Raw genomic sequence first — 24,742 nt, forward strand, 5'->3', positions numbered from 1 at the left:
CATCTGAAGCATGCTGAACAAACATTCATTATTTCCTGTCCAATCTCCCGTCTGCTGTTGTAGACCTCAATAAGACACACACACACAAACACACTCCAATCTCCCGCCTGCTGTTCTAGACCTCCATGAGGAGCCTCCACAAACGCTTCCAGCTTCGTCTGCAAAGGGTGGTGGGCCGGAGCACTGACCACCCCGCTCATGTCCGCTGCCTCTCTACTCTCGGCTGGAGGTCTGCAGTGAGCTCATGTGCAGGGGAAAGCATGACTCATCCCCCCACCACTCACACACACACACACACACACACAATTACCAAAATATGTGACATCAAATGTCCTCACCTCATGCGGACGCATGCACACACGCATGTGCAGACACACACACACACACACACACACACACACACACACAGGTAAAAATAGAGTGTCGTTTACGCAAGAGAGGTCTGAGTTAGTCATCAAATCACATGTGTGCAGGACAACCCGCAGCCGGCAGCCATAGGACCAGGCAATCTCACCTGTGATGTAGCTGTAGACAGATGATATCTTAACTGACACTGGGCTTGGTGACAAAAAGCCAAAAAAATGTTTAAACTGAAACTAGGTCGTGTCATTTGATATTTAATTTAGTTAGTAAGGGAACGGAGAAAGAGAGACTATTTTTGAGAGACTATTCAAACTTCCTTGCCGATCATGTAGGGCACTCCAGCGGTCTAGTGCGCCTGGGTGCCGTTCCTTTCCGTTGCCTCGCATTGTTAAATAATTGAAAACTTCTGAATTTCAGATCTGACACCAGCAATTACCCTCAGGAACCAGAGCGCATGAAATCATACGACCTAAACAAAGTGTCGTGAGGCCCCCTGCCGGTTGCGAACAGTAGTTTCTATAGTGGTGAACTGATGATGCTACAAATTATCTATGGACATATTTTAAGACAATTTAGCAAAATATCCCAAACATAAGCACATAACTTAGTGTGTGGTTAATTGTTCCACCGTGTAGGATATCATCAGCGTTTTCGACATAAACATAGGCTATTTTCCTAATGGACCGCCAAATGAGAGACGAGTTATAAGTTGCAAAAGGTTTGTGGTCTCTTACAACTCACTCGCACAGGATGTGGTCTACTGTCCCCCTCCTGCCTTCAAAGTGTCTCATTTGAAAAAACCTATGTTGTGTTTTTGGAAGAGTGCCTTCGTGGTGGTTAATTTCATAGACATAAAACCGATTTCTGGTTTTGAAAACCATGAAAAGGCTGTTCAGTATCATAAATAAAAAGATAGACAAAAAAATCTGAGGAAGCCAAGCAGCCTATTCGATGCATATCTAAAATGACTCACGATAAAGTAAAGGTATGACTATGCTCGGACATAGGCCTGTGGTGCATGCTACCCAGATGATGGAAAATATTTCAGTTCGTTCAGACGCTGGTTGTTAAAAAGCCTAATATTCTAACGACGCGGTGGGCTAACCGACTCTGCAAGCCAGCCTTGCAACACTAACTAACTGGGTGGTTTTAAGTGTTGACACACAGGAAACCGTCTAGCAGTTGAGAGAAGCCGTCCTGAAACATGGAGGCATGTTATCTGCTCTTTCTGTGCATCTGTGCTGCTTCATGTTCATTGGGTAAGTCACGGCAAGGTTTCAACGTTGTTTTTAGTTTCCTTTGGTGTCTGGTAGGCTAGAACAAGTGTGTGTTTCTATGGTGTGTGAAAGTGTTTCTGTATGTATGAATGTGTTTTTGCTGTGCACTGATCGGACAGAAAGACCTCACATGTAGTTTAGGCTACCGAGGTTTGATGCTTTCCAAACCCCTGCCTGCCAAAGCAATGAAATTATCTACTTTCAGTTTTCATTTTTTTGCTTAGTAACATGAGTATTGCTGAAATGTCTAATTGTTTTTTGTGCTGAAATGTCGTAAAGCCCATGTTTTCTCTCGTAGATAAAGTTCCAGTTAAGGGACCAGGACCAGGAGCTCTTCATAACATCAGCAAGAATGATCCTGGGGTTAAGAAGGCCGTGTTATCAGGAACCAACACCTTTAACAACCAATCCAACGACGCATTCCTGTTCAAAGCCTCAGCTGTAGACAGTGCCCAGAGACAGGTAGGAGATGGGAGACACACTAACCACTGTTAGTAGTGTAGTGTTTTTTTTATCTGTAAACATGGAGCAGTTCAGTGTGTGAAGCAGGAGTGGTCACACCTAGATTGAGTGATGTTAGATGAAAAGACAAAAGTGAAACTTATCCTGATTGGCCAGGGCAACCACCTGCCACACACACACACACACACACACACAATTATAGGAGGAGTAGGGGCCTTTAAAACATCCTGCTCAGCACACACACCAAGATGCTTCATGAACCACCTCCATTGCTGGACGGGACAACAGCAATCAACTTCAGATCTACACATCCAGCCTCCTGACTCTTGTTTAGAAGTTTGAGACTTAGTGTAGGAGCCATTTGTGCATTAGTTTGATTTTCTTTGAATTGAAGGTTGAGCCTACGACCCTGCTGGCAGGACTAATTATTGACACCTGGATCGCTTGATTGGTATGGAACACAAAGGGTTAAGTTGTATTTCGGACACAACAGTAGTCTTAAGGACATGTCATAATCTCACAAAGAGCATTAGGATGCTTTGTAAAGTTCTGATAAGGTGTATTACTTTGTCTTGGCAGTAGCCGTGTAGATGAGAAAAACACAGATACTTACTACATACTGGCTGCACATGTGATGTGCTGTGTAGTATCTGCTAAAGCAGCTCGTAGAGCAAGTGAGAACTGCTACGGAGACTCTAGGGAACAGCAGTTATCTCAAATGAATGCTTGAGGATTTGAACCTGAGGAAGAGCAGACCATAAAGGTTACCTGATGGCCTGGACTAGCATGGCTGAACAGAGAGTATAGTCAGACGCTTTTGCCATTATTTTTAATTTAAGTGCTCTGTACAGACCTGTGAATCCAAATCCCTTTTGGTGGACAGTACTATCCAAAGCGGAATCACCATGACCCATTCTTGTGCCCTGGCAGATCGTGAAGGGGATTTTATATCATCTGAAGGTGGAGATCTCCCGCACCATGTGCCGGAAGTCGAGCAAGGACACTGACCTGGCCAGCTGCAGGTTCCAGCCCCAGGGACAGCTGCAGCAAGTGAGTCATGGGATGAGGGGGGGAGTGAGTCGTGGGGGTGCCGCTGCAGCAGGTGAGTTGTGAGGGGGGAGGGGGGGGGGGGGCAGAGTGACCTGCAGCAGGTAGAGAGTCCCTCAAAGGCCTCTGATTGGGAGGAGACCCAGGTAGAACTGCATGCATCCGTTTACCCAGGGCCATCTACAGGAGGTGGGTCAGAGACCTGACAGGAGGAGACCCGTGTCCATGGCAACATGGCTGCTGGAGGAAACCCGTGTCCATCCGCACCCTTGAAGCCATGACAACATGGCTGCTGGAGGAGGCCTGTGTCCATCCGCACCCTTGAAGCCATGGCAACATGGCTGCTGGAGGAGACCCATGTCCATCCGCACCCTTGAAGCCATGGCAACATGGCTGCTGGAGGAGACCCATGTCCATCCGCACCTTTGAAGCCATGGCAACATGGCTGCTGAGAGTGAGGGGCAGTGAGAGACAGCGTTATGATGGCAGGAAATGGAACTGATACAGATGATGATGATTAGTGAGAGCGGAAAAGATGAAGTGATTGGTTGATTGTTTTGGTGATTGTGTGAGCTGTTGCACACTGTCTGCAAGCCTGAGTCTAGTGGTTTGGCTTTGTTTTGATGATTGTGCGAGCTCCCTGTAGATTTGGTGTTGTATCTCTGCCTACGTGTTCCAGCATCTCCTGAGTGGTCACAGTGCTAATGCATGCTGTTGCAGTGTGTTAACTGCTTGGGTTTTACTTCTTGTTTGTGTTAGTGAGTGTGTGTGTGAATGATGCCTGTTTGTGTTAGTGAGTGTGTGTGTGAATGGTGCCTGTTTGTGTTAGTTAGTGAGTGTGTGAATGATGCCTGTTTGTGTTAGTTAGTGAGTGTGTGAATGATGCCTGTTTGTGTTTGTGAGTGTGTGAATGATGCCTGTTTGTGTTTGTGAGTGTGTGAATGAAGCCTGTTTGTGTTTGTGTTAGTGAGTGTGTGAATGAAGCCTGTTTGTGTTAGTGAGTGAGTGTGTGAATGATGCCTGTTTGTGTTAGTTAGTGAGTGTGTGAATGATGCCTGTTTGTGTTAGTGAGTGTGTGTGTGAATGGTGCCTGTTTGTGTTAGTTAGTGAGTGTGTGAATGATGCCTGTTTGTGTTAGTTAGTGAGTGTGTGTGAATGATGCCTGTTTGTGTTTGTGAGTGTGTGAATGAAGCCTGTTTGTGTTAGTGAGTGTGTGAATGATGCCTGTTTGTGTTAGTTAGTGAGTGTGTGAATGATGCCTGTTTGTGTTAGTGAGTGAATGATGCCTGTTCGTGTTAGTTAGTGAGTGTGTGAATGATGCCTGTTTGTGTAGGTGAGTGTGTGAATGAAGCCTGTTTGTGTTAGTTAGTGAGTGTGTGAATGATGCCTGTTTGTGTTAGTTAGTGAGTGTGTGAATGATGCCTGTTTGTGTAGGTGAGTGTGTGAATGAAGCCTGTTTGTGTTAGTTAGTTAGTGAGTGAATGATGCCTGTTTGTGTAGGTGAGTGTGTGAATGATGCCTGTTTGTGTTAGTTAGTGAGTGTGTGAATGATGCCTGTTTGTGTAGGTGAGTGTGTGAATGAAACCTGTTTGTGTTAGTTAGTGAGTGTGTGAATGATGCCTGTTTGTGTTTGTGAGTGAGTGTGTGAATGATGCCTGTTTGTGTTTGTGAGTGAGTGTGTGAATGATGCCTGTTTGTGTTTGTGAGTGTGTGAATTATGCCTGTTTGTGAGTGTGTGAATGATGCCTGTTTGTGTTAGTTAGTGAGTGTGTGTGAATGAATGAAGCCTGTTTGTGAGTGTGTGTGTGTGTGAATGATGCCTGTTTGTGTAGGTGAGTGTGTGAATGATGCCTGTTTGTGTTAGTGTGTGTGTGAATGATGCCTGTTTGTGTTAGTGTGTGTGTGAATGATGCCTGTTAGTGAGTGTGTGAATGATGCCTGCTGGTTCCTGAGTGTGTCAGTGTTCAGATCTAATGCCTGGGAAAATATTTAGCCACTGACCTAGTGTGGGAACGAATGAGTGAATGAATCCTTCATGTGTTTTTGTATAGATATCTGACAATGTTGTATGTGTGTCTCTTTTTCAGACCTTCCTTTGCAACTTCCAAGTGTGGTCTATGCCTTGGCTTAAAAAGATGACAACCACCTACTTCTTCTGCCTCCCGTCAGACGAGCTTCCACCTTTCCCTCACCCTGCCCAACACCAACCCTTACCCCACATCTTTACTGATGACTGACGCTCAGTATCCAAACACACAGCCCAACACCAACCCTTACCTCACATCGTTACTGATGACTGACGCTCAGTATCCAAACACACAGCCCAACACCAACCCTTACCTCACATCGTTACTGATGACTGACGCTCAGTATCCAAACACACAGCCCAACACCAACACCAACCCTTACCCCACATCGTTACTGATGACTGACGCTAAGAATCCAAACACACAGAACCACACCAACTCTTACCCCACATCGTTACTGATCGCTGACGCTCAATATCCAAACCCACAGAACCACACAGTCAGTATGACATGGTAGACCATCTCAGTGTTTTTGCTGTGAATGTAAGGGTGTGTGTTGGTACTCAATAAAGGGATGAATTGTATTGGATGAATACGTCTGCTTGTCTCTGCATGGCTAGCCACAGCACACAAACACTTTCAGACAGCTCCTTAGTACAGAGGTACCACACGCACGCACGCACACACACACACACACACACACACACACAAAGACTTTCAGACAGCTCCTTAGTACACGCACACACACACACACACACACACACACACAGACTTTCAGACAGGTGCAATTTGTAGTCTGCACTGTTTGTATCTGTGTCTTTTTTTTTTTTTGCTTCAGTCTTTTGTATTTGTTTGTTTGTCTTTCTGCCTGGTGCAATGCTGGAGGCATGAGGAGTAGTGTGAAAGCCTGTCTGTTTAACTGTGCTGTTGGAAGATTACACTGTTACACTTCTGAATGTCTGAAAGCGTTTTAGTGTTCAGCATGAGCCCTCAGTCCCTGCACCAGGAAGGGGTGGCTCTCACACACGGGCAGATCTGAGTTGAGTATGGCACAGACAGAAGTTGGGGTGGAGTGTGTGTGTGTGGGTGGGTGGGTGTGTGTGTGTGTGTGTGTGTGTGGGGGATCTCACAAAGTTGCACATCCGAGTTAAGTATGGCACAGACAGAAGTTGGGGTAGAGTGTGTGTGGGGGGGGGGGGGGGGGGGGGGGGCAGGATCTCACAAAGTGGCACATCTAGTTGAGTATGACCAGAATACAGCTCTGAGGACAACCAGGGAATCCTTTAGGCTCTGGACTCTGTGAGTGACCCCCCCCCTCTAGCCCCTCAGCGAGGCTCTTTCTCCAGTCAGCTGTTCATTTCCTCCCCTTGGGGGTGTTGAGGCTGTTTTAAAAAAAAAAAGGAAAAAAAAATGGTGAATTGTGAGGACACTGATCGCGAACGTAATGGGCCGTGGTGCAGGGACTAAATAATGCAGGAGCTTTGGGAGATGAAGAGAGCGCGTGTAGAGGGGGAGCGCATTGTAGAAGCACCGGAACGTAGCATCAACAGCTGGCTCTCCTTTAGGTCCTCTTTGCTTCTGAGGAGGCCTAAAGAGAAATCCATCCAGTGAGAGGTTAGATTGCTGCTTGAAATGCCCTTTAAGAGCACAGCGCAGCGACACACTTGACAGTGTGGGTCTTCTTTAGGTGCTGTGTGTTTGAAGGGTCCTTTGCTGTCTTTTTGTGAGTTTACCTCTAGAAGAGACTGACATATTATAAAGCCTTCTGAATTTATTCTTAGAAGATACAGAAAGAAATCTGTTTTATGCATCTCCGGCTGCCTTGTTCAGTCAGTAAAGTAATGAATTAGCAGGAGGACGTCAGCCCATAGACTGATCCCACATGGCTGAAGCAATGCAATCTGGGGCCTTTGAGAGAACAGTAGCCAGGGTCTCTATTTAATAATTTCATGAAGCCTTCTTGGACCTCGGACTCTTTTCAAGTACATATATGATATAATGACTTGATAAATGGGGCATATGCCTCGTGCTCATACGTGTGTCGGTTATTTGTTGTTGAATGCCAGTTGGGGCAAAGTGCGATGATTACATGGCTTCATGCAGAAACATCTCAGAGGCTATTGAAGAATGAAGTGGCTCTATGCCCTTCTACTCGGTGAGATGCTGCTGCTGCTGCTGCTGCTGCTGCCAGGCTCTCTATGCCACACCGTGATGGATATATGCAGCATATTCAACTGATGAGCAATTATCATCCACAAAAGGCAATTCAAATCTGCTGTGTGTCTAAAGGGTCGTGGAAACCTAGGATGACTCATCTGATGAGAGGAAGGATGTAGAGAGACACTGAGAAATGGTAAAGCATTGCGGTTTATTAACCACAGCAGTTTTCAGTTTGTACAAGAACAAGACATCACAAGAGTTAAGAGCTGAATTGAAAAACGAAACACTCAACCTAACACACACACATTTGTTGTTTGAACACAATTCAATGCTGGCATGAACAGAGACAGCTAGTACACCAGAACAAATATCAACACCTAAAAATGACCCTGTCGCCTCTGTGTCTCGCACAGCTGGGTGTTTTATGTAAAGTCAGTCGCAGCTCTGGTATTGTGTAGCGACAGTAATGAAGAGCGCTTTGCCTTTCCCAGTGATTGCGTTGGGAGGGGAATCGGGAAGAAGCGACTCATCTATTTTCAGCCGGCGAGGAAAGGCGACATGCCGTCTCTGTGCAGATCAACGCAACTGAAAGTGCAGAGGCAAAGGACGAGGTTTGCTCTCACAAGGTGGGAAGGGAAAAAAAAACGATTAAATAAATCTCTTTAAAAGTAATCCAGGCATGGCACGTCATGGAGGAGATCGGAGTCTGCTTTCCTGTTAGCACTCACAGACTGACCTCCAGTCAGGCAAAGAATTATGGCAAGGAAGTACGTCGCAGACAGCAGTCTTACACGAGACACACAGAATGCCAACATGCAGAACAGCGTTCCTGGACAAGGAGGGGGAAGCTAGGTCCTGAACCAAAACCGCCATTATTCCCTCAAGGTGCAAAGTTCCATAAGAATTTGGTTGACCCTAAATCTAGGCCCAATCCTGGTCTCGGCCTACCGGTTTAAACCATCAGTGTTCACCGGCCCTGGGTTAGATACATGTTATGACTAGAAGAAAAAAAAAAGGGATCTGAGCGATTTGAGCTGGGTTTGATATGGGTGCCAGTTGTGCTTCCTATTGCTTCTTTTGCAGTGCTTTAGAAAATCTTCTGTACCCCCCCACCAATGCTTTAGAATATCTTCTGTGCCCCCCCCCCCCCCCCCAAACTCAACATGAACCCACATCTTGCTGCACAACATCATTGCATTCCATTATAAAACTGGTACTGATGCAAAAGGACAAATAAAGCATAGGAGTCTCTATGATTACATAACAACTTAATACAGTTTTATATTTTAGCCCAGGACAACTGCTACGATGTAGTATCTTCATAAGTGGTCTATTAATATCACTACATGTGCAGTCAAAATGAAGGCTTTTGCAATTTAGAAGCTAGTAGTGATTTAAAAAGATCTAGAATCCTACTGTAATGCAGCACCACAGTAGAAGGCGTTTGCAGAGCGTGGTGGTGATCTAGAATGTTCTGACGTTCTGATTTTAGCTGCAGCGGTCATACGTCCTCTTTTAGCAGGGACAAGCCTAGCGTGGCCTTAATTAAGAACAGGATGTAGCTAGCAGTGAGTCAGTACAGGGCAGGAAATACAAGCACAAGACCTTTCTGTTTCTTCTCACAACTCTATGACATCACCACAAGCGTCAATAGTGTTGATCCAAAGACCCCTCTAGTCAAACGCCCACCAGGCTTAAGTATGACGCCGGTATGGCTCTAGCTTATCGGCAGGTTTATATATTGCATGATGCGTTTCAACGACATCTCAGATAACACTATGCTGCCTTAGGTTAAGAGCGCAAGTGTATGTAGATTGTGTGTGTATGTAGATTGTGTGTGTATGTAGATTGTGTGTGTGTGTGTGTGTGTGTGTGTGTGTATATGGGTCTGTGCCAATTCAAAAGAATTGACTAGTGAGACAGTTCTCTCTCTTGGCTCTTATAAGCCATAATCAGAGGCTGTGTAAAAGCTAAACTAAAACAACCAACATGCACACACACACCCACAGGTCCCTCGGGGCTCCCTCTGGCGTTTGGCCCAGTAGGGCCCGGTTCAGCCCGGTTCAGCTCGGCTCAGCGGCCTCGCCATCCCTCACACCTTGCTGAGGTCCAGTCTGCACAGGAAGGGGGAGCGGAAGGAGCCCAGGTAGAGCTGCCCGTCGTGCTCGTGGGCCTCGCTGATGTAGGCGGCCACCTCGCCGTGCGGGTCGTGGAGACTCTGCACACACACGCCGCTCTCGTGCAGCTCCAGGACCAGGCTGTAGCGCGGGACAAACTTCAGCAGCACGTCATGGCTGAAGATCTGCAGGGAGAAGCGGAGAGAGAGGAGTGTGAGTGTGTGTGTGTGTGTGTATGTGTGGGGGTGTGTGTGTTGGGGGAGAAGACATGATGCCGATAGAGAGCTTTTAAAACATCATCGTGAACAATATTGACTAAAACAGAATGCACACACACACACAAACACATAACAAATCTAACTGCCAGTCTCACACACACACACACACAGACACACACGCATAACAAGACTACCTGCCAGTCTCTCTTACACACACACACACAAACAACAAGTCTCCCTGCCAGTCTCAAACATGCACATAATTCATCATAGTTTCCTGATGGTGATTCATGCTTGATGGCCAACCTTGAAGATGAGCTTCTTGAGCCAGGGCCTCTGGGACAGGAAGTCGAGCATGGAGAAGCCGGGGTTGGGCCTCACGGCAGACATGGCCACCCAGTACCCCCCTGAGGAGCCGCGACGGATGTTGTCAGGGAAACCAGGCAGGTTGTCGATGAAGGTGTCCATTCCTCCTTTGTTCAGCCCTGACACGTGCACCCTGCAAGATGCCAGACCAGAAGAGCCAATCAGACACCACAGCTCAGACCAGAAGAGCCAATCAGCTACTTCAGTCCTGACACGTGCACCCTGAAAGATGCCAGACCAGAAGAGCCAATCAGACACCACAGCTCAGACCAGAAGAGCCAATCAGCTACTTCAGTCCTGACACGCGCACTCTGCAAGATGCCAGACACCACAGCTCAGACCAGAAGAGCCAATAAGCTACTTCAGTCCTGACACGTGCACTCTGCAAGATACCAGACACCACAGCTCAGACCAGAAGAGCCAATCAGCTACTTCAGTCCTGACACGTGCACTCTGCAGGATGCCAGACACCACAGCTTAGTTCCAGATGCGTGTCCATGAGTGAAGCAGGCAGAGGCTGACAGGTTCAGGGGTGCCCTCGGACCCCTAGGGGGCATGAGAGAAGGGGGGTGTAAGAGGGGGTGCCCAGCTTCCCCTGCCGTCTGCTGGGGCGACCTTAAATTGATTAATCTTGACTGCTAACGTCCATCACCTGAACCTCACTGTGGCTCCACCAGGTCTGTATTACACTGGTGTAGTCAAATCAAATCATAGCCAGGGTGCTCAAGTACCATATCAATGCATCTCATCTCATCTCATGCTCATTTCTTTTCAGAGAGCGAGAAAAGTGAGAGAGAGAGAGACAGACAGAGTGAGAGAAAAAGAGATTAAACCATAAACCAAATCACAGCCAAGACATTGAAGCACCACACACACACACACACACACACACACACACACACACACACGCGCACGCCTTATTTCCTTTCAGAAATCGAGAGGAATGCTGGAGGGGGATCCTTCGTCTCTGCTTGCCTGTTGCCGGGGGGAAACCGAAAGGACACGCCATTTATCTCTGCCACTCTGTTTTAATGTGCTACTTAATGTGTTACTTGGTGTCCACGACTGCAACCTTCATTTATGCTCCCTGAACCTCCAGAACATTTTCACGTCTCACTCATCTCTCTCTCTCTTTCACTCATCTCTCTTTCGCTCTCTCTCTTCTCTAACGAGCTTTACTGGTATGACAAACACACACTTTGTACTGTCAAAGGCTTTCTAATTATACAGGAAGCTGGTATTTATAAGAAAACACAAAACTGTGTGTGTGTGTTTGTGTGTGTGTGCACGAGTATTCATAAGCGTGTGAGTAAGTGTGTGTGTGTGTGAGTATGTATAAGTGTGTGTGTGTGTGCGTGTGTGTGTGTGTGTGTGTGTGTGTGTGAGTGAGTGTGTGCTTGTGTGTGAGTATGCATAAGTGTGTCCCCATTTTCTTCTTTCCTGTTAGTTTACCGACGACCAAACTAACACATTCCAAACACAGGCGGCTGACAGTAACATTTCATTATTCTTAAATGCACATCTAAAACGCTGCAGATATTTACGGCTCAGCGATGCCTTTAATGTGTTTCTGAAAAAGCAAACTCATACTGGCTCAGTGATTCCTTTAATGTGTTTCTAAAACAGCAGACTCACACCTTTAATGTGTTTTTGAAACAGCAGACTCACACATTTAATGTGTTTCTGAAACAGCAAACTCATACTGGCTCAGTGATGCCTTTAATGTGTTTCTAAAACAGCAGACTCACACCTTTAATGTGTTTTTGAAACGGCAGACTCACTCACTGGCTTGTCCTTGTGATGATTAGAAAAAGACAAGCCACCACGTAAAGGGCGGAGGAGGGAAGCAGCTTTTGAAGGGTTCTGAGGTTTTTCAGTGACAGTGACACACACGTGACACACGTGTCTGACAGGCTCACAGGGACAGCTCAGGTCCACCATTGAAAAGGTCAGAGGTGAAAGTGTAAAGGTTATGGTGCTGAGCATGATCTGCAGGTCCTGGCCATGGTTGTCTGCACCCTGCTGTTATCTGTGCAGGGTTCAGAGGTCATAGGGTAAAAGTGAGAGGTTGAATCTGACCTGCGGATCCTTGCCATGGTTGTCTCGGTGACGAGCACAGACTCCTCGTCTGGGAGCAGCTGGATGCCATTAGGGAAACGCAGGCCCTCCATCATCACAGACACCTGCTTGGTGAGCGTGTCATACTCCAGAACACTACACACAGACACACACAGAGACACACACACACAGACACACACACAGACACACACACGGAGACACATAGACACACACGGGGACACACACGGACACAATTTAGATGCTTCATACAGATTATTAAGTAAATGTGAGATAATCAGCACCAAATACCAAATACTGGTGCTCTGAGCCCTCTTTGCATCAAGCCCATTGTTTTAAATCATCCCCAACAGTTTGCTGGAGGCTTGTTTATCTGCTGGTCATCTGCGTTCATCTTGAAAGCACTTTATCTTCAAGCGCACACACACACGAGTGCCTTCTAGGACGTGAAAGCCCTCCACACATCTGGTCCCCATGTTAATACTGCTGAAGCCCTGTGAAGGGTCTCCTCCATTTAAAAAGCACTACTTACAATGTTTACCCTTGAGACTACTATTGAAAAGTCCTCCAGAGACCAAGTGGCCTTATTACTAGTATTTAAGCCATGGTGCACAAGAGCAAGTGGGGTGTGGAACAGATGTTGTTGGCACCATGTGAAGAAGTGCTCTATAAACACCCATATGATTACTACTGACAACTACTCTAGGAGGTAGCCATATTAAAGTAAGCCATATTATTACTCTTGAAAAGGCTTCTGTGGTGAGTTATTATTGTTACTTATTATTACTAGAGTGTACTCTGCGGCCTTATGATCACTACGGAGAAGCCTTCCAGTAGCCTGCTGAGTACTACTGAAGAGTGTCCTATCAGGTTCTACTGAACAGTGTTCTATCAGGTTCTACTGAAGAGTGTTCTATCAGGTTCTACTGAAGAGTTTTCTATCAGGTTCTACTGAAGAGTGTTCTATCAGGTTCTACTGAAGAGTTTTCTATCAGGTTCTACTGAAGAGTTCTATCAGGTTCTACTGAAGAGTGTCCTATCAGGTTCTACTGAACAGTGTTCTATCAGGTTCTACTGAACAGCGTTCTATCAGGTTCTACTGAAGAGTGATCTATCAGGTTCTACTAAAGAGTGATCTATCAGGTTCTACTAAAGAGTGTCCTATCAGAGGCCCTGTGACTGCGCCTGTCCTCTCCTGTGTCTCACCGTCCATCTGCAGTGGCCTCCATGATGAGCTGCAGGTAGTCTCTACGCTGCCACCTGCTGGAGGAGTCGGTGAAGAACACCTTCCTGCCGTCCTGCGTCACGTCCAGGTCGTTAATGAAGGAGAGCCGCTGCCCGGCCACCATCTGACTCGCATGCACAAGCGTGGTCACGTGACCTGGAGGAGGGCGGGGGAGAGGGGAGGGGAGGGTTGGACAGGTGATTTATACTTTACGACGTGAGTTTCCTGGATGCCATGGGAGTCAAAATTCCAGTGTTCAAATGTTGTGCTGCTGTGGTTCAACTGGTACAACATGGTGCGAACCACACCAAAGACATGGTCTTTTCAGAGAGCATGCAAGAGCTGCAAGCCGCTGTGGTTGGAAGGCACAGGAACCAAATGAACGACTGAGCTGTAGTAACTGCTAAACAAGTAACTACAAATGTTGTTTTCTGGTCGGGGCATCTGGGTATCTTACCTGTGACGGGGTTAACCTCGAACAACCCAAGGTAGGCGTCAGCCACGAACAGCGTGCCGTTGGGCCCCACGCGAATGCCGAGAGGTCGCCCACAGGTCGGCTCGTCGTCATGGGAACCTGAGGGTTTTGGAAGGTTGACAAATCATGTCTACGACAGAAGAGGTATCTGATATTTGATGCAATGGCCCTAGTGCTGTCATAAAGGCCGGTGTGTCTTTGCTGTGACTGATGCGTCTGCTGGTGGCTGTGCCCACATGTGGGCCAGATGAGCGCCGGATGAGGGCCAGATGGGTCTGAAAGCTGCCTTTCATGTCTGTCTGTCTGTTCAGATTTGGCTTTCAATGTTCACTGCAGCAGGTGAAGCAACACAGAGTTGGGGGCAATGTATGGTGTGTGTTGGAGGGCTGTGGTGCATGTCGTGGGGGGGTGGGTTTGGAGGGGGGGCTGTGGTGGGTGTCGGAGGGCTGTAGTGTGTGTCGTGGGGGGGGCTGAGTTCCTTTGCTACTAATGTCTGCCTTCAAGTTGCAGGGTGTGTTTAGTGGGGAAGGGAGGGAGTTTTTTCTTTTTGTGTTCATATAAGTGTCTTACCACAGGGAGGCCTGCCAAGCCTGGCCAATACACTAACACTTTTGCCATCCAGCTTCAGGATCTTCCCATCAGCAGTGCCCGTGTACAGCACATCTACAGACAGAGAGAGACACACAAAAAGATACAGAGATGCAGAGAGAGAGTGAAAGAGGGAGAGGGGGAGAGAGAGAGAGAAATTGGGAGAGAGAGAGAATTTTGGAGAGAGAGAGAGAGAGAGAGAGAGGAAGACATTGGGAGAGAGGGAGAAATTGTGAGAGAGGGGGGGGGCTAAGTTGTTTTTTATTGCCATACAAAAGCCAATCCTAATATCCCTGATATGTCACATTCATAACCATGATACACTATCTAATCTCTTGGGCACAGAAAATGTTATTACGCTAAGTAGATGAAACAAAATGGACATTTCCTTTAAATGAAACTGGAAAAACAGAATGAATGTCTCTTTTTTAATCTTTTTAGAAATCAATACACCAAAGCACATAATGGGTTTTAACAGCAAAATGAATATTAATTCATTTAAATATTAATCACAGTATGAGGTAATCCATTCTGAACGGCGGGGTCATAAACTGATATTATTCCTAACACTTTCACCCACAGTCTAGCCAAACCAGACTACAGACACAAAAATGCACATACAGATAACCAAGTACGGACAGACAGACAGACAGACAGACAGACAGACAGACAGACAGACAGGTAGGCAGACAGACAGACAGACAGACAGACAGACAACCCCCCACATGAGCATGATTGCCTGCGCACAAACATGCCTATCCACACACAAAAACTCACTGGTCTCTCACACTCAAACACACACAGGCTCTCACTCTCTCTCCTTTCCCTCACACACACGCACACACACACACACACTGGGTGACGTGTGCCGCCCCCTGCTGGCGTGCAGCACACACTGACCTCCAATGTTGGCGATGGACTCCGGTCCGACCAGCTGGTCCTGATACAGGCGCTGTGCCTCTCGCAGCTTCAGGTTGGGCTCATAACAGCCAGTCAACTCAGGAGGCTCACTCAGGCTGACAGACAGAGAGAGAGGGAGAGAGGGATAGAGAGAGAGATGGAGAGAGAGGGAGAGAAAGGGGGGAGAGGGGGATGGAGAGAGAGAGAGATGGAGGGGGAGATGGAGAGAGGGAGAGATGGAGAGAGAGGGAGAGAGAGATGGAGGGGGAGATGGAAAGATGTAGATGGAGAGAGAGGAAGAGATGGAGAGAGAGGGAGAAGAGGGAGAGATGGAGGGAGAGAGAGAGGGAGGAGAGGGAGATGGAGAGAGAGAGATGGAGAGATGTAGATGGAGAGAGAGGGAGATGGAGAGATGTAGATGGAGAGAGAGGGAGAGATGGAGAGAGGCACAGAGCAGAGGGAGAAAAAATACATAAAACACAGGAAGCACACTGACCTACCATCTTTAATCCATTCTAGATCAGGCATGACACCAACCAATCAGATTTATCCAACAGCCATGGTCTCCATTAAGCGTTACAAAGGGACATCATAAAGTCAAACATATAGTGGTGAGCATATTTTTTTTATATTTTTCTATAACACCTGGTGTCGGTGGACCAGCTGTCCCTGAAGGGACTCTAGATCAGATCGGACCCTGATGCAGTGCAGCTGGCGGACCCCTACCGGATCTGGGCCGTGCCCGTGCCCGAGGTGGCGCAGCTGGCAGACCCCTACCGGATCTGTGCCGTGCCCGTGCCCGTGCCCGTGCCCGTGCCCGAGGTGGGGCTCACGTGGATGGGTGTGAAGGTGCAGTGCAGTGCAGTACTCATGTAGCGAAGTCCCCTGAGTAAATCATTAATGTCTGACACAGCAGCAGCAAACGCAGTCTAATGACCTGCAGACAGACCACGGAGCGGGGGGAGGGGGAGGGGGGGGGGGTCTGGGCCAGAACAGAGATGAGATGAGAGTATCAGATGAGAGGAGAGACAGAGATGAGAGGAGAGACAAAGATGAGAGATTGAGAGAGAGCCCAATAAATCAGATGAAGTCCTAAAAAAGAATGCAGACTGGGGGAGAGAAGGAATGTGTGCATGACTCCAGGACACACAGCTGCCAGTCATTCAGGAGCTCAAGGGTCATGTGATACACAAACACAGCCCAGTGTGTGACAACACACACTTTACTCTGCAGCTGACACGGGCCATAGAGAGACAACACCCCCCTTCTGACACAGAGCAGTGAGAGAACACACTACACTCTGTAGGGGAGTATGGGCTGCATCCAACTACGCTCTGGTACAAATCCACCAGTGTCAGCTTTTGGACAAGACATCAAACAGGCTGCACACAGCTGATCTAAGCATGTATGCACACACTTGAAAAATTTCACTTGATGAAATAAGCTTATTCCGAATATTCAGGTGCCCTGTGAATATGTCCTTTAAAATTCTCACTATCTACCGTGATACGCCTCACGAAACTGTTTCCATTATTGTTATGTATGCAACCATCTGTGAATCCACATGCGAAAGCACGGCTAGCTCGATAGCTGCGGGTATTCCATGGCGCACTGAATTCGTGTTTTTCCCGATAAATCTTTCAGGGGACGCAGGTGCATGCAGCGAGAAGGGGACGCTGTCTCTCGCCTACAGGTGTTGACAGCACAGCGGGGACTCGAGTAGCAAGCTACTCAGGACCTAGCAGAGCTGCTTTAAACATCCGTCACCGCATACCTGAAGACCTCGGGGTGGATCGGAGACTCCAGAATCAGGATGACCACCAGCAGTGGAAGTACGAGAAATCCCCCCACACAGATTAGCGTCACTCGGAAAACCTTCCCGCTGTATGTGCTGTGAACGAAAACAGAATATAACGTTAATCTCAAGCACAATGCGCTGCTGCGTTATGTCACGACAGACAGAGGCTTGACCTGGATTATGAAAAAACATACAGCAGCCCTTTTACTTTCGCCTGCGTACGTCTTCCCTGAAACACCTGCCATGCTAATATTCAGCACCACGCAACAACATTCCAACCCTACCTTGTGCCCTTGTATCGAGGTTCTTGGGAGTCCGTAATGATTTGAGGTCGGTTTAGTCGCCTGAACCGCAGTCCCTCCGGCTCATTCATTTTGCAGAGCTTTCACTTATTTCTGTATGAATTTTCGCACTGCCGTTACCAGTTCATGAAAATGATTCGTTCGTAGATCAGACAGATCTCTGCCTCAACATTGCTGCTGGCGTTTCAAATAGTCAATACCTCTTTTTCGTAAAACATTAACGCTATTGCATTATGCCACAGGATTCCAGCGTTTACAGGACAGATTCTGGTTTCTTCTTCAACTGTCAATGAATATATCTCCGGGTACGTTACTGCCACCCAGTGGAAAGGAATTCAAGTTAATTCGAATCGAAATAATTTGAGGAATTTTAGACGGTCTATTGCTGATGTAGAATGAATGACTATCTAGTTCCCTTTGCAAACCGCACACTGTGCCCCACACTGGAAGCCAAAGAGCCCCCCCACCCCCCAATATGCTTGCGTCTGATGGAGATAACATCAAGGTGAGTTGTTTTTTCCATCAATGACCAACACTATGGGATCTTTTGAAACGTCTGTCATGTGATTACTATAATCTTTGACTTGGAATATATGCTGTTTTGTTTAGTGAGAAATAGAAATGCCTCTTGTCTTAACACTCATGCATCTCCTGTATTCATATAGTCCAGTGCATTCAATGCATCTCTCCTGTCAATTCCATTCCTTCACCTTTAAGGCCCTTAGAATGAAAACAAAAATGTAAACAAAGACACCAACAACAGCTGGAAACTGAACTGAAAATAATTAAGATACAGACACATTTGGAAATATTGTCTTCCCTCTTCCTTTAAATCCAAAATCACATCAAATCACATACATCTGGAGGCTTTTGGCCGGCCAAAAATGAGACTGAATAGTGAATACAGTGTTTTAAGGGTTAATAAGACGTGTATGCTTACACACTGACCTGCCCTGTTTAGCACTCACTCTCAGCCTGGGGTAAGGTGATCCACGTGTAGGGGAACAACAAAGAGTGGGACACCTGATCAGGGCTGCAGGCTGTTAAACATTCATGTCTATGGGAGTCAGGCCACCCTGGGCACAGTGGTTTCTGGGCTTGCGGAAGGATGGAGAACGCGGAGGGTACCTTAAGCTGCCCCATCTGTGCCGACGTGTTCTCGGACCCCGTGGTGCTCCCGTGCGGGCACAACTTCTGCCGCGCGTGCATCTGGGCGGTGTGGAACGAGGACGGAGACGAGGCGGGCACTCAGATAGGCATCACCACGCCTGTGCCAGGTCACCTGTTCTGTCCAGAATGCCAGGTCCTCCTTTCTCCGGACCTCCAGCTGCAGGCGAACCCCAGCCTGCAGAGACTGGTCCAAGAGGAGAGCAGACAGGACCAGAGCGGGCCGGGCTGGAACGGGCTGTCCACTCCGGCTGATCTGGGTCATCAGGTCACGGCTCTGTCGGGTCAGGGTCTCGCGGTGCTGACGTGTGACCACTGCATCGAGCGTGTGTCTGTGGCGGTGCGGAGCTGCGTGACGTGCGACGCGGCGCTGTGCTCGGCACACGCTCTGGCGCACCAGCGGAAGGAGGCGCTGAGGGCGCACACCCTGGTGGAGCCGGCGGGCGACCTGCTGCCGTACCGCTGCCAGCAGCATGGCGAGGAGCTGCGCCTCTACTGCATCGACGAGCAGGTGGCCGCGTGCGCGCTGTGTGCCGCTGTGGGCGCCCACCGGGGTCACGGGGTGGTGTCTCTGCAGGAGGCGACCTCTGACCTCAAGGTGAGATGAGGCTTGTCGGGATGGAGGGGTTTACATTTGTGTCTCAGAGATAAAAAGGTAATTTGGCTTGCCTTGAAGAGCCCTTACAAGTCCTGTTCAGAACCTTTTGTTGAAGGCTTTTGTGGATTCTTTCAGCCATAGAGTTATGTTAGGGGTTCAGCTATTGGGTTATGTTAGGGGTTCAGCTATAGGGTTATGTTAGGGGTTCAGCTATAGGGTTAGCTGTGGAGAGTTTTTCATGTGGCAAAAGATCTAATAGAACTAATAGTAGGATGCTTGTGGGCTGCATACATAAGGGATAGATAAGGTATTCACTCTCAGAACCATGGGCTTGACTAAAAACACAAACAATAACAACAATAATTTACAGATTTGGGAAACTGATAGCATGTAGAAGCGGACTGACAGATCCAGGCAGTGTGTATTGCTCTGTGGGCTTCAGTGAAAGGGGTCGGCATTCCTCTCTATACCCCCTGTCTGCTCAGAGACAACTGAAAGAGAGTGAAGGCTGAGTCTCCGTGTCTCTAGTGTGTCCACAGAGGAGGCTGGAGGCCACTGAGAGTGTCTCTGTGTCTCTGGTGTGTCCACTGAGAGTGTCTCTGTGTCTCTGGTGTGTCCACTGAGAGTGTCTCTGTGTCTCTGGCGTGTCCACAGAGGAAGCTGGAGTCCACTGAGAGTGTCCTGCTGGAGACCAGACTGAGGGTTGAGAACACCTTGAAGGAAGTGGAGCTGCTTTTCTCAGAGACACAGGTAGGTGCACGATAACAACAGTAACATTGGACAACATACAAAAACATTCAAATTCAAGAAATAAATTGCAAAATTGCAATACGAGAGGTAGCTTGGATACAAATATGCGTTCTGTTGCTTTTATAAACTTCCGTATAAGTAGTGCAGCAAAAAGAATTTGTATCTCTCCACTTCTCTACCTCTCTTTTAAATGACCCCCTCTCTCAGAGCTCCATAGAGGCGTGTAAGCTGCGGGTCCAGCACCGCTACTCTCAGATAAGAGCTCTGATCGAGGAGGACGAGCGTCTGATGCTAGACGTGCTGGACACTGAGCAGCTCTACTGCAGTCACTGGCTCCAGTGCAGGAGAGAGCAGCTGCAGAGACACCTCAGAGACACAGACACTCTCAGGGAGACCAGGGCGGCTCTCGTCCAGGAGGACAACCACCTGAAGCTGCTACAGGTACCACACTAACAAACTAAGAAAAAGCCAAAACTGGTCATGCAGTATAAATTGTAATTTCAACACACACTTGACTGGCATTCTCCATATGATATTGTTGAAAATGGTGTTGACATTCTCCATATGATACTGTTGAAAATGGTGTTGACATTCTCCATATGATACTGTTGAAAATAGACTTCAATATTCACCTGATGTGATGGCGCTGTCATTAAATTCTATATTCATGATGTGTACAGTGGTACTGGTACAGTGTTTTGAGTTGTCATAGTAACCTGCAGGCTCTCACAGTGTGTCCCCAGATAGAGGGTGAATATTATATTATTATATTATTATATTATTATTATGGTCTGCGTCTGGGCTCAGCTGATGCCTTTTCTTCTTCTCTTTCACAGCATCTCACTACGCCGGGGTGAGTGACAGGTCTCACTCACACACGACACGCTCATTATCACGTGATCAAAAACCGCTCATCATCACGTCATCACAACACGCTCATCATCACGTCATCACAACACACTCATCATAACACACTCATCATCACGTGATCGCAACACACTCAGCTTCTGAGGCAGGGCAGGAAGGCCGGGTCGTAAATCGCCTCTTCAATAACGCAGCATAAAGTAGAACCGCCCTTAGCGCCAGGGCTTTGCACAGGAAGCTGCTATCTGAGGCTTTGTAGTCTATGCAGGAAGTCAGCTTTAACAAGGTCAGAACAGCGCTGGAGTTTTAGGAAATGCATCCCAAATGACCCTACATGTGTAGCAGAAATGAATGATCTTTTTGCACAGTTCTTCCTGAAATGGTCTTGCAAAAAATGGGGCCCAGTATTCTTATAGGCATAACTGAGAAATGAAGAGGATTTGGAATGAAATAGTTCTCCTATTTATAAACGGGTGAAGAACCTATTTGTTCTAGCAATGCAAAAATGGACTTGGTCAAATCTGATGATCTGTAATGAAGTGAAGGTATGTGGTAGTTGTGTGTTGAGAGCTGGTGTGGGCTGTGTGTGACTACAGGTCCGTGCTGGACCCCCCCACCGTGCCTGAGGTGGAGACAGACGGCTGCGCCCCCCCAGGGAAGATGCCCACGGTGGAGAGGTTGGTGGATGACCTGTTTAACACCCTGTCAACCTGCTTCCCACGCATGTGGTCAGGTAAGCATGAAAACACACCACACACACCACACACAACCACATACACCACACACAACCACACATAACCATACACAACCACATACACCACACACAACCACACACACCACACACAACCACATACACCACACACAACCACACACACCACACACAACCACATACACCCCAGACAACCACACACACCACACACAACCACACACACCACACACAACCACATACACCACACACAACCACACATAACCATACACACCACACACACCACACACAACCACACACACCACACACAACCACACATAACCATACACACCACACACACCACACACAACCACATACACCACACACAACCACACATAACCATACACACCACACACACCACACACAACCACACACACCACACACAACCACACATAACCACACACAACCACACACACCACACACAACCACATACACCACACACAACCACACACACCACACACAACCACACACACCCCACACAACCACACACACCACACACAACCACACACACCACACACACACACACACACACACACACCCTACAGACACGAGTGTCGTGATCAGATCAGCCCCCCTCTCCTCTCCTCTCCTCTCCTCTCCTCTCCTCAGACCTGCAGGCCCTCACTCTGGACCCGCAGCAGGCCCACCCAAAGCTGGAGGTGTCTGAGGACCGTAGGGAGGTGCGCTGGAGCAAGCTGCCCCTCCAGCAGGACGGCGACTTGGACTCCGTCCACTCCCAGTACACCGCTCTGGCCTCGGAGGCGTTCACCAGCGGCCGGCACTACTGGGAGGTGCTGGTGTGGGAGAAGCCCTACTGGCTGATCGGCCTCTCACACGCGGCCGCGGTAAATGGGCTCCAGGGTGCGGACAGCGCCGCCGCGGACTTGAATAAGGTCTTCTGTTACATCTACCACGGGAATGGCCAGTACCTCATCGCCCACGGTGCTCAGGAGAGCCCTCTGGTGGTGGAGAGGAGAATCAGGAAGGTTGGTGTGCTGGTGGACTTCCAGCAGGGGGCGGTGTGTTTCTATGACGCCGACACGCTCTCCCTCCTGCAGAGGTTCAGTGTGGAGCTGAGGGACGCGGTGGTTCCCACGCTGAACCCGTGCATCTCGTTTGGGGAGCACAACACACACCCTCTCGTTCTGTACCATCTCACTAAAAACACACACACACACACATCCTCTCATCCTTTACCATCTCTCTAAACACACACACACATACACACACATATCCTCTCATCCTTTACCATCTCACTAAACACACACACACACACACACCCTCTAAACCTTTCCATGTCACTAAACACACACACACACACACACACACACACACACACACACACACACACACACACACACACCACACGTGAAACTGGGCAAAGTGAATTAATCGGGGTAGTAGATATAGCTCTTGGGTTTGTCAAGGGAGGATGATTTACGGCAATGCATCTTTAAAGGGGTGATTATAATACAGTTTGATTCTGACGTGGGTTAAAATGGAAACAGTATGAAACCTTGAAATAGGTCATAATGTGTGTTAAACTGCTCCGTATCCTTCTATGTTTTAATGGATTCCAGCTGTGGATTGTGAAAGCCTTAGAGGTTTTAGCTTGCTTAGATATCAGACCCAAAATAAACTGATTCAATTCTACATAAGAAACAATGGTGCCTTTCTTTCCAGTCCGGCTCAGTGGAGTGTTGTGGCAATGAAAGAGAGAGATATAATTATGTTTACACACACACACACACACACACACACACACACACACACACACACACACACACACACACACACACACACACACACACAGGGAAGTGCAATGAAAGGGAGATATAATTATGTTTACTGAATCAACAATATGGATGTTGCTAAGGGGAGAGATAAGGCCCTCTGTTTAATGAATGCGTGGGTGTGTGTGTGTGTGTGTGTGTGTGTGTGTCGAGAGGTATTTGTGTCAGCTCCACTAGGGTATTTCTGGGATCCATGGGTCCCGTGTCAAATCTAACATCTGATTGTTCCTGTTTAGCACAAACTTCTCCCATAGGCTAGTTAGCTTTTGGAAGAGTGCACGTGATGATCAGCAGAATATGACCACAAATTAATTGGATTCATTAAACGCGAGGCAGGGGTTCAGAGTACCCCCAAAACAGCCCTCTCCTGGGTGACAGAGCCCACCCAAACGAATCAGGCTGCACCCCCTGCTCTCGCCATCTACTGAGTTTCACACGCAAGTCCCTCTTGTTTCCTCTTCGCTTCCCTATTCCTGATATGGCACACCTTATATGGCACGTAAGTCGCTTCCTTATATGGCACGTAAGTCGCTTCCTTATATGGCACATAAGTCGCTTCGTTATATGGCACGTAAGTCACTTCCTTATATGGCACGTAAGTCGCTTCGTTATATCGCATGTAAGTCACTTCCTTATATGGCACGTAAGTCGCTTCGTTATATGGCACGTAAGTCACTTCCTTATATGGCACGTAAGTCGCTTCGTTATATCGCATGTAAGTCACTTCCTTATATGGCACGTAAGTCGCTTCGTTATATGGCACGTAAGTCACTTCCTTATATGGCACGTAAGTCGCTTCGTTATATGGCACGTAAGTCACTTCCTTATTTGGCACGTAAGTCGCTTCGTTATATCGCATGTAAGTCACATTCTTATATGGCACGTAAATCACTTCCTTATATGGCACGTAAGTCACTAACTTATATGGCACGTAAGTCACTTCCTTATATGGCACATATAGTCCTACAAAACTCGTATTTCTCGTGGCACTTTGGTTAGTGTGCACGTGTGGCTCACGCATAAGTCATTCTGGATAAAACCCTTCATCTGTGTGCACGTGTGGCTCACGCGTAAGTCACTCTGGATAAAACCCTTCATCTGTGTGCACGTGTAGTAAGTCACTCTGGATAAAATCCTTTGTATATGACTGAAGGTGAATGTACCTGCACATGAGATGCAGTGTGCCAACACCATGTTGAGTAATTGCCAGTCAGTAGTTATCATGCTCTTTACAGGAAACCTGCACGGACACAGACCAGGTCAAAGGTCATTGGAATACCACTCTTCCTCTAAGCTCTCCTTCCTCTCTCATATCCTGTCTTCCTTCCTTTATTTATTTGTCTTTCACTGCTGTGTCAGCAGGCAGCTTTTTCAGTCATTCATGCAGTCAGATTAGGCTGCTGCTGCTATTCTCCCGTGCAACG

The 24,742-nt window shown here is 47.7% G+C and overlaps 3 protein-coding genes across 3 annotated transcripts; 2 read left to right on the forward strand and 1 right to left on the reverse strand.

Moving 5' to 3' along the window:
• The first annotated feature begins 1,352 nt into the window (after nucleotides 1-1,352).
• Nucleotides 1,353-5,760, forward strand: LOC105897412 (cystatin-2). The gene is made up of 4 exons (XM_012824342.3): nucleotides 1,353-1,622; nucleotides 1,939-2,102; nucleotides 3,033-3,152; nucleotides 5,237-5,760. The coding sequence occupies exons 1-4, from the start codon at nucleotides 1,568-1,570 to the stop codon at nucleotides 5,384-5,386; spliced, it is 489 nt and encodes a 162-aa protein (XP_012679796.1). The 5' UTR covers nucleotides 1,353-1,567; the 3' UTR covers nucleotides 5,387-5,760.
• A 2,715-nt stretch (nucleotides 5,761-8,475) lies between these two features.
• On the reverse strand, nucleotides 8,476-17,697 carry LOC105897409 (adipocyte plasma membrane associated protein). Its single transcript, XM_012824339.3, has 9 exons — nucleotides 17,384-17,697; nucleotides 17,076-17,192; nucleotides 15,302-15,417; nucleotides 14,384-14,476; nucleotides 13,796-13,912; nucleotides 13,320-13,494; nucleotides 12,117-12,251; nucleotides 9,978-10,170; nucleotides 8,476-9,638 (listed from the first exon to the last, which is right to left on the reverse strand). Exons 1-9 carry the CDS (start codon nucleotides 17,470-17,472, stop codon nucleotides 9,429-9,431), a joined length of 1,245 nt encoding a protein of 414 aa, XP_012679793.1. The 5' UTR covers nucleotides 17,473-17,697; the 3' UTR covers nucleotides 8,476-9,428.
• A 645-nt stretch (nucleotides 17,698-18,342) lies between these two features.
• Nucleotides 18,343-22,733, forward strand: LOC116223100 (E3 ubiquitin-protein ligase Midline-1-like). The gene is made up of 6 exons (XM_031578562.2): nucleotides 18,343-19,166; nucleotides 19,821-19,916; nucleotides 20,124-20,357; nucleotides 20,753-20,769; nucleotides 21,377-21,513; nucleotides 22,135-22,733. Exons 1-6 carry the CDS (start codon nucleotides 18,510-18,512, stop codon nucleotides 22,731-22,733), a joined length of 1,740 nt encoding a protein of 579 aa, XP_031434422.2. The 5' UTR covers nucleotides 18,343-18,509.
• The last annotated feature ends 2,009 nt before the right edge of the window (nucleotides 22,734-24,742 follow it).

Source organism: Clupea harengus, chromosome 13, assembly GCF_900700415.2.
Source record: "Clupea harengus chromosome 13, Ch_v2.0.2, whole genome shotgun sequence".
Lineage (NCBI taxonomy): Eukaryota > Metazoa > Chordata > Actinopteri > Clupeiformes > Clupeidae > Clupea > Clupea harengus.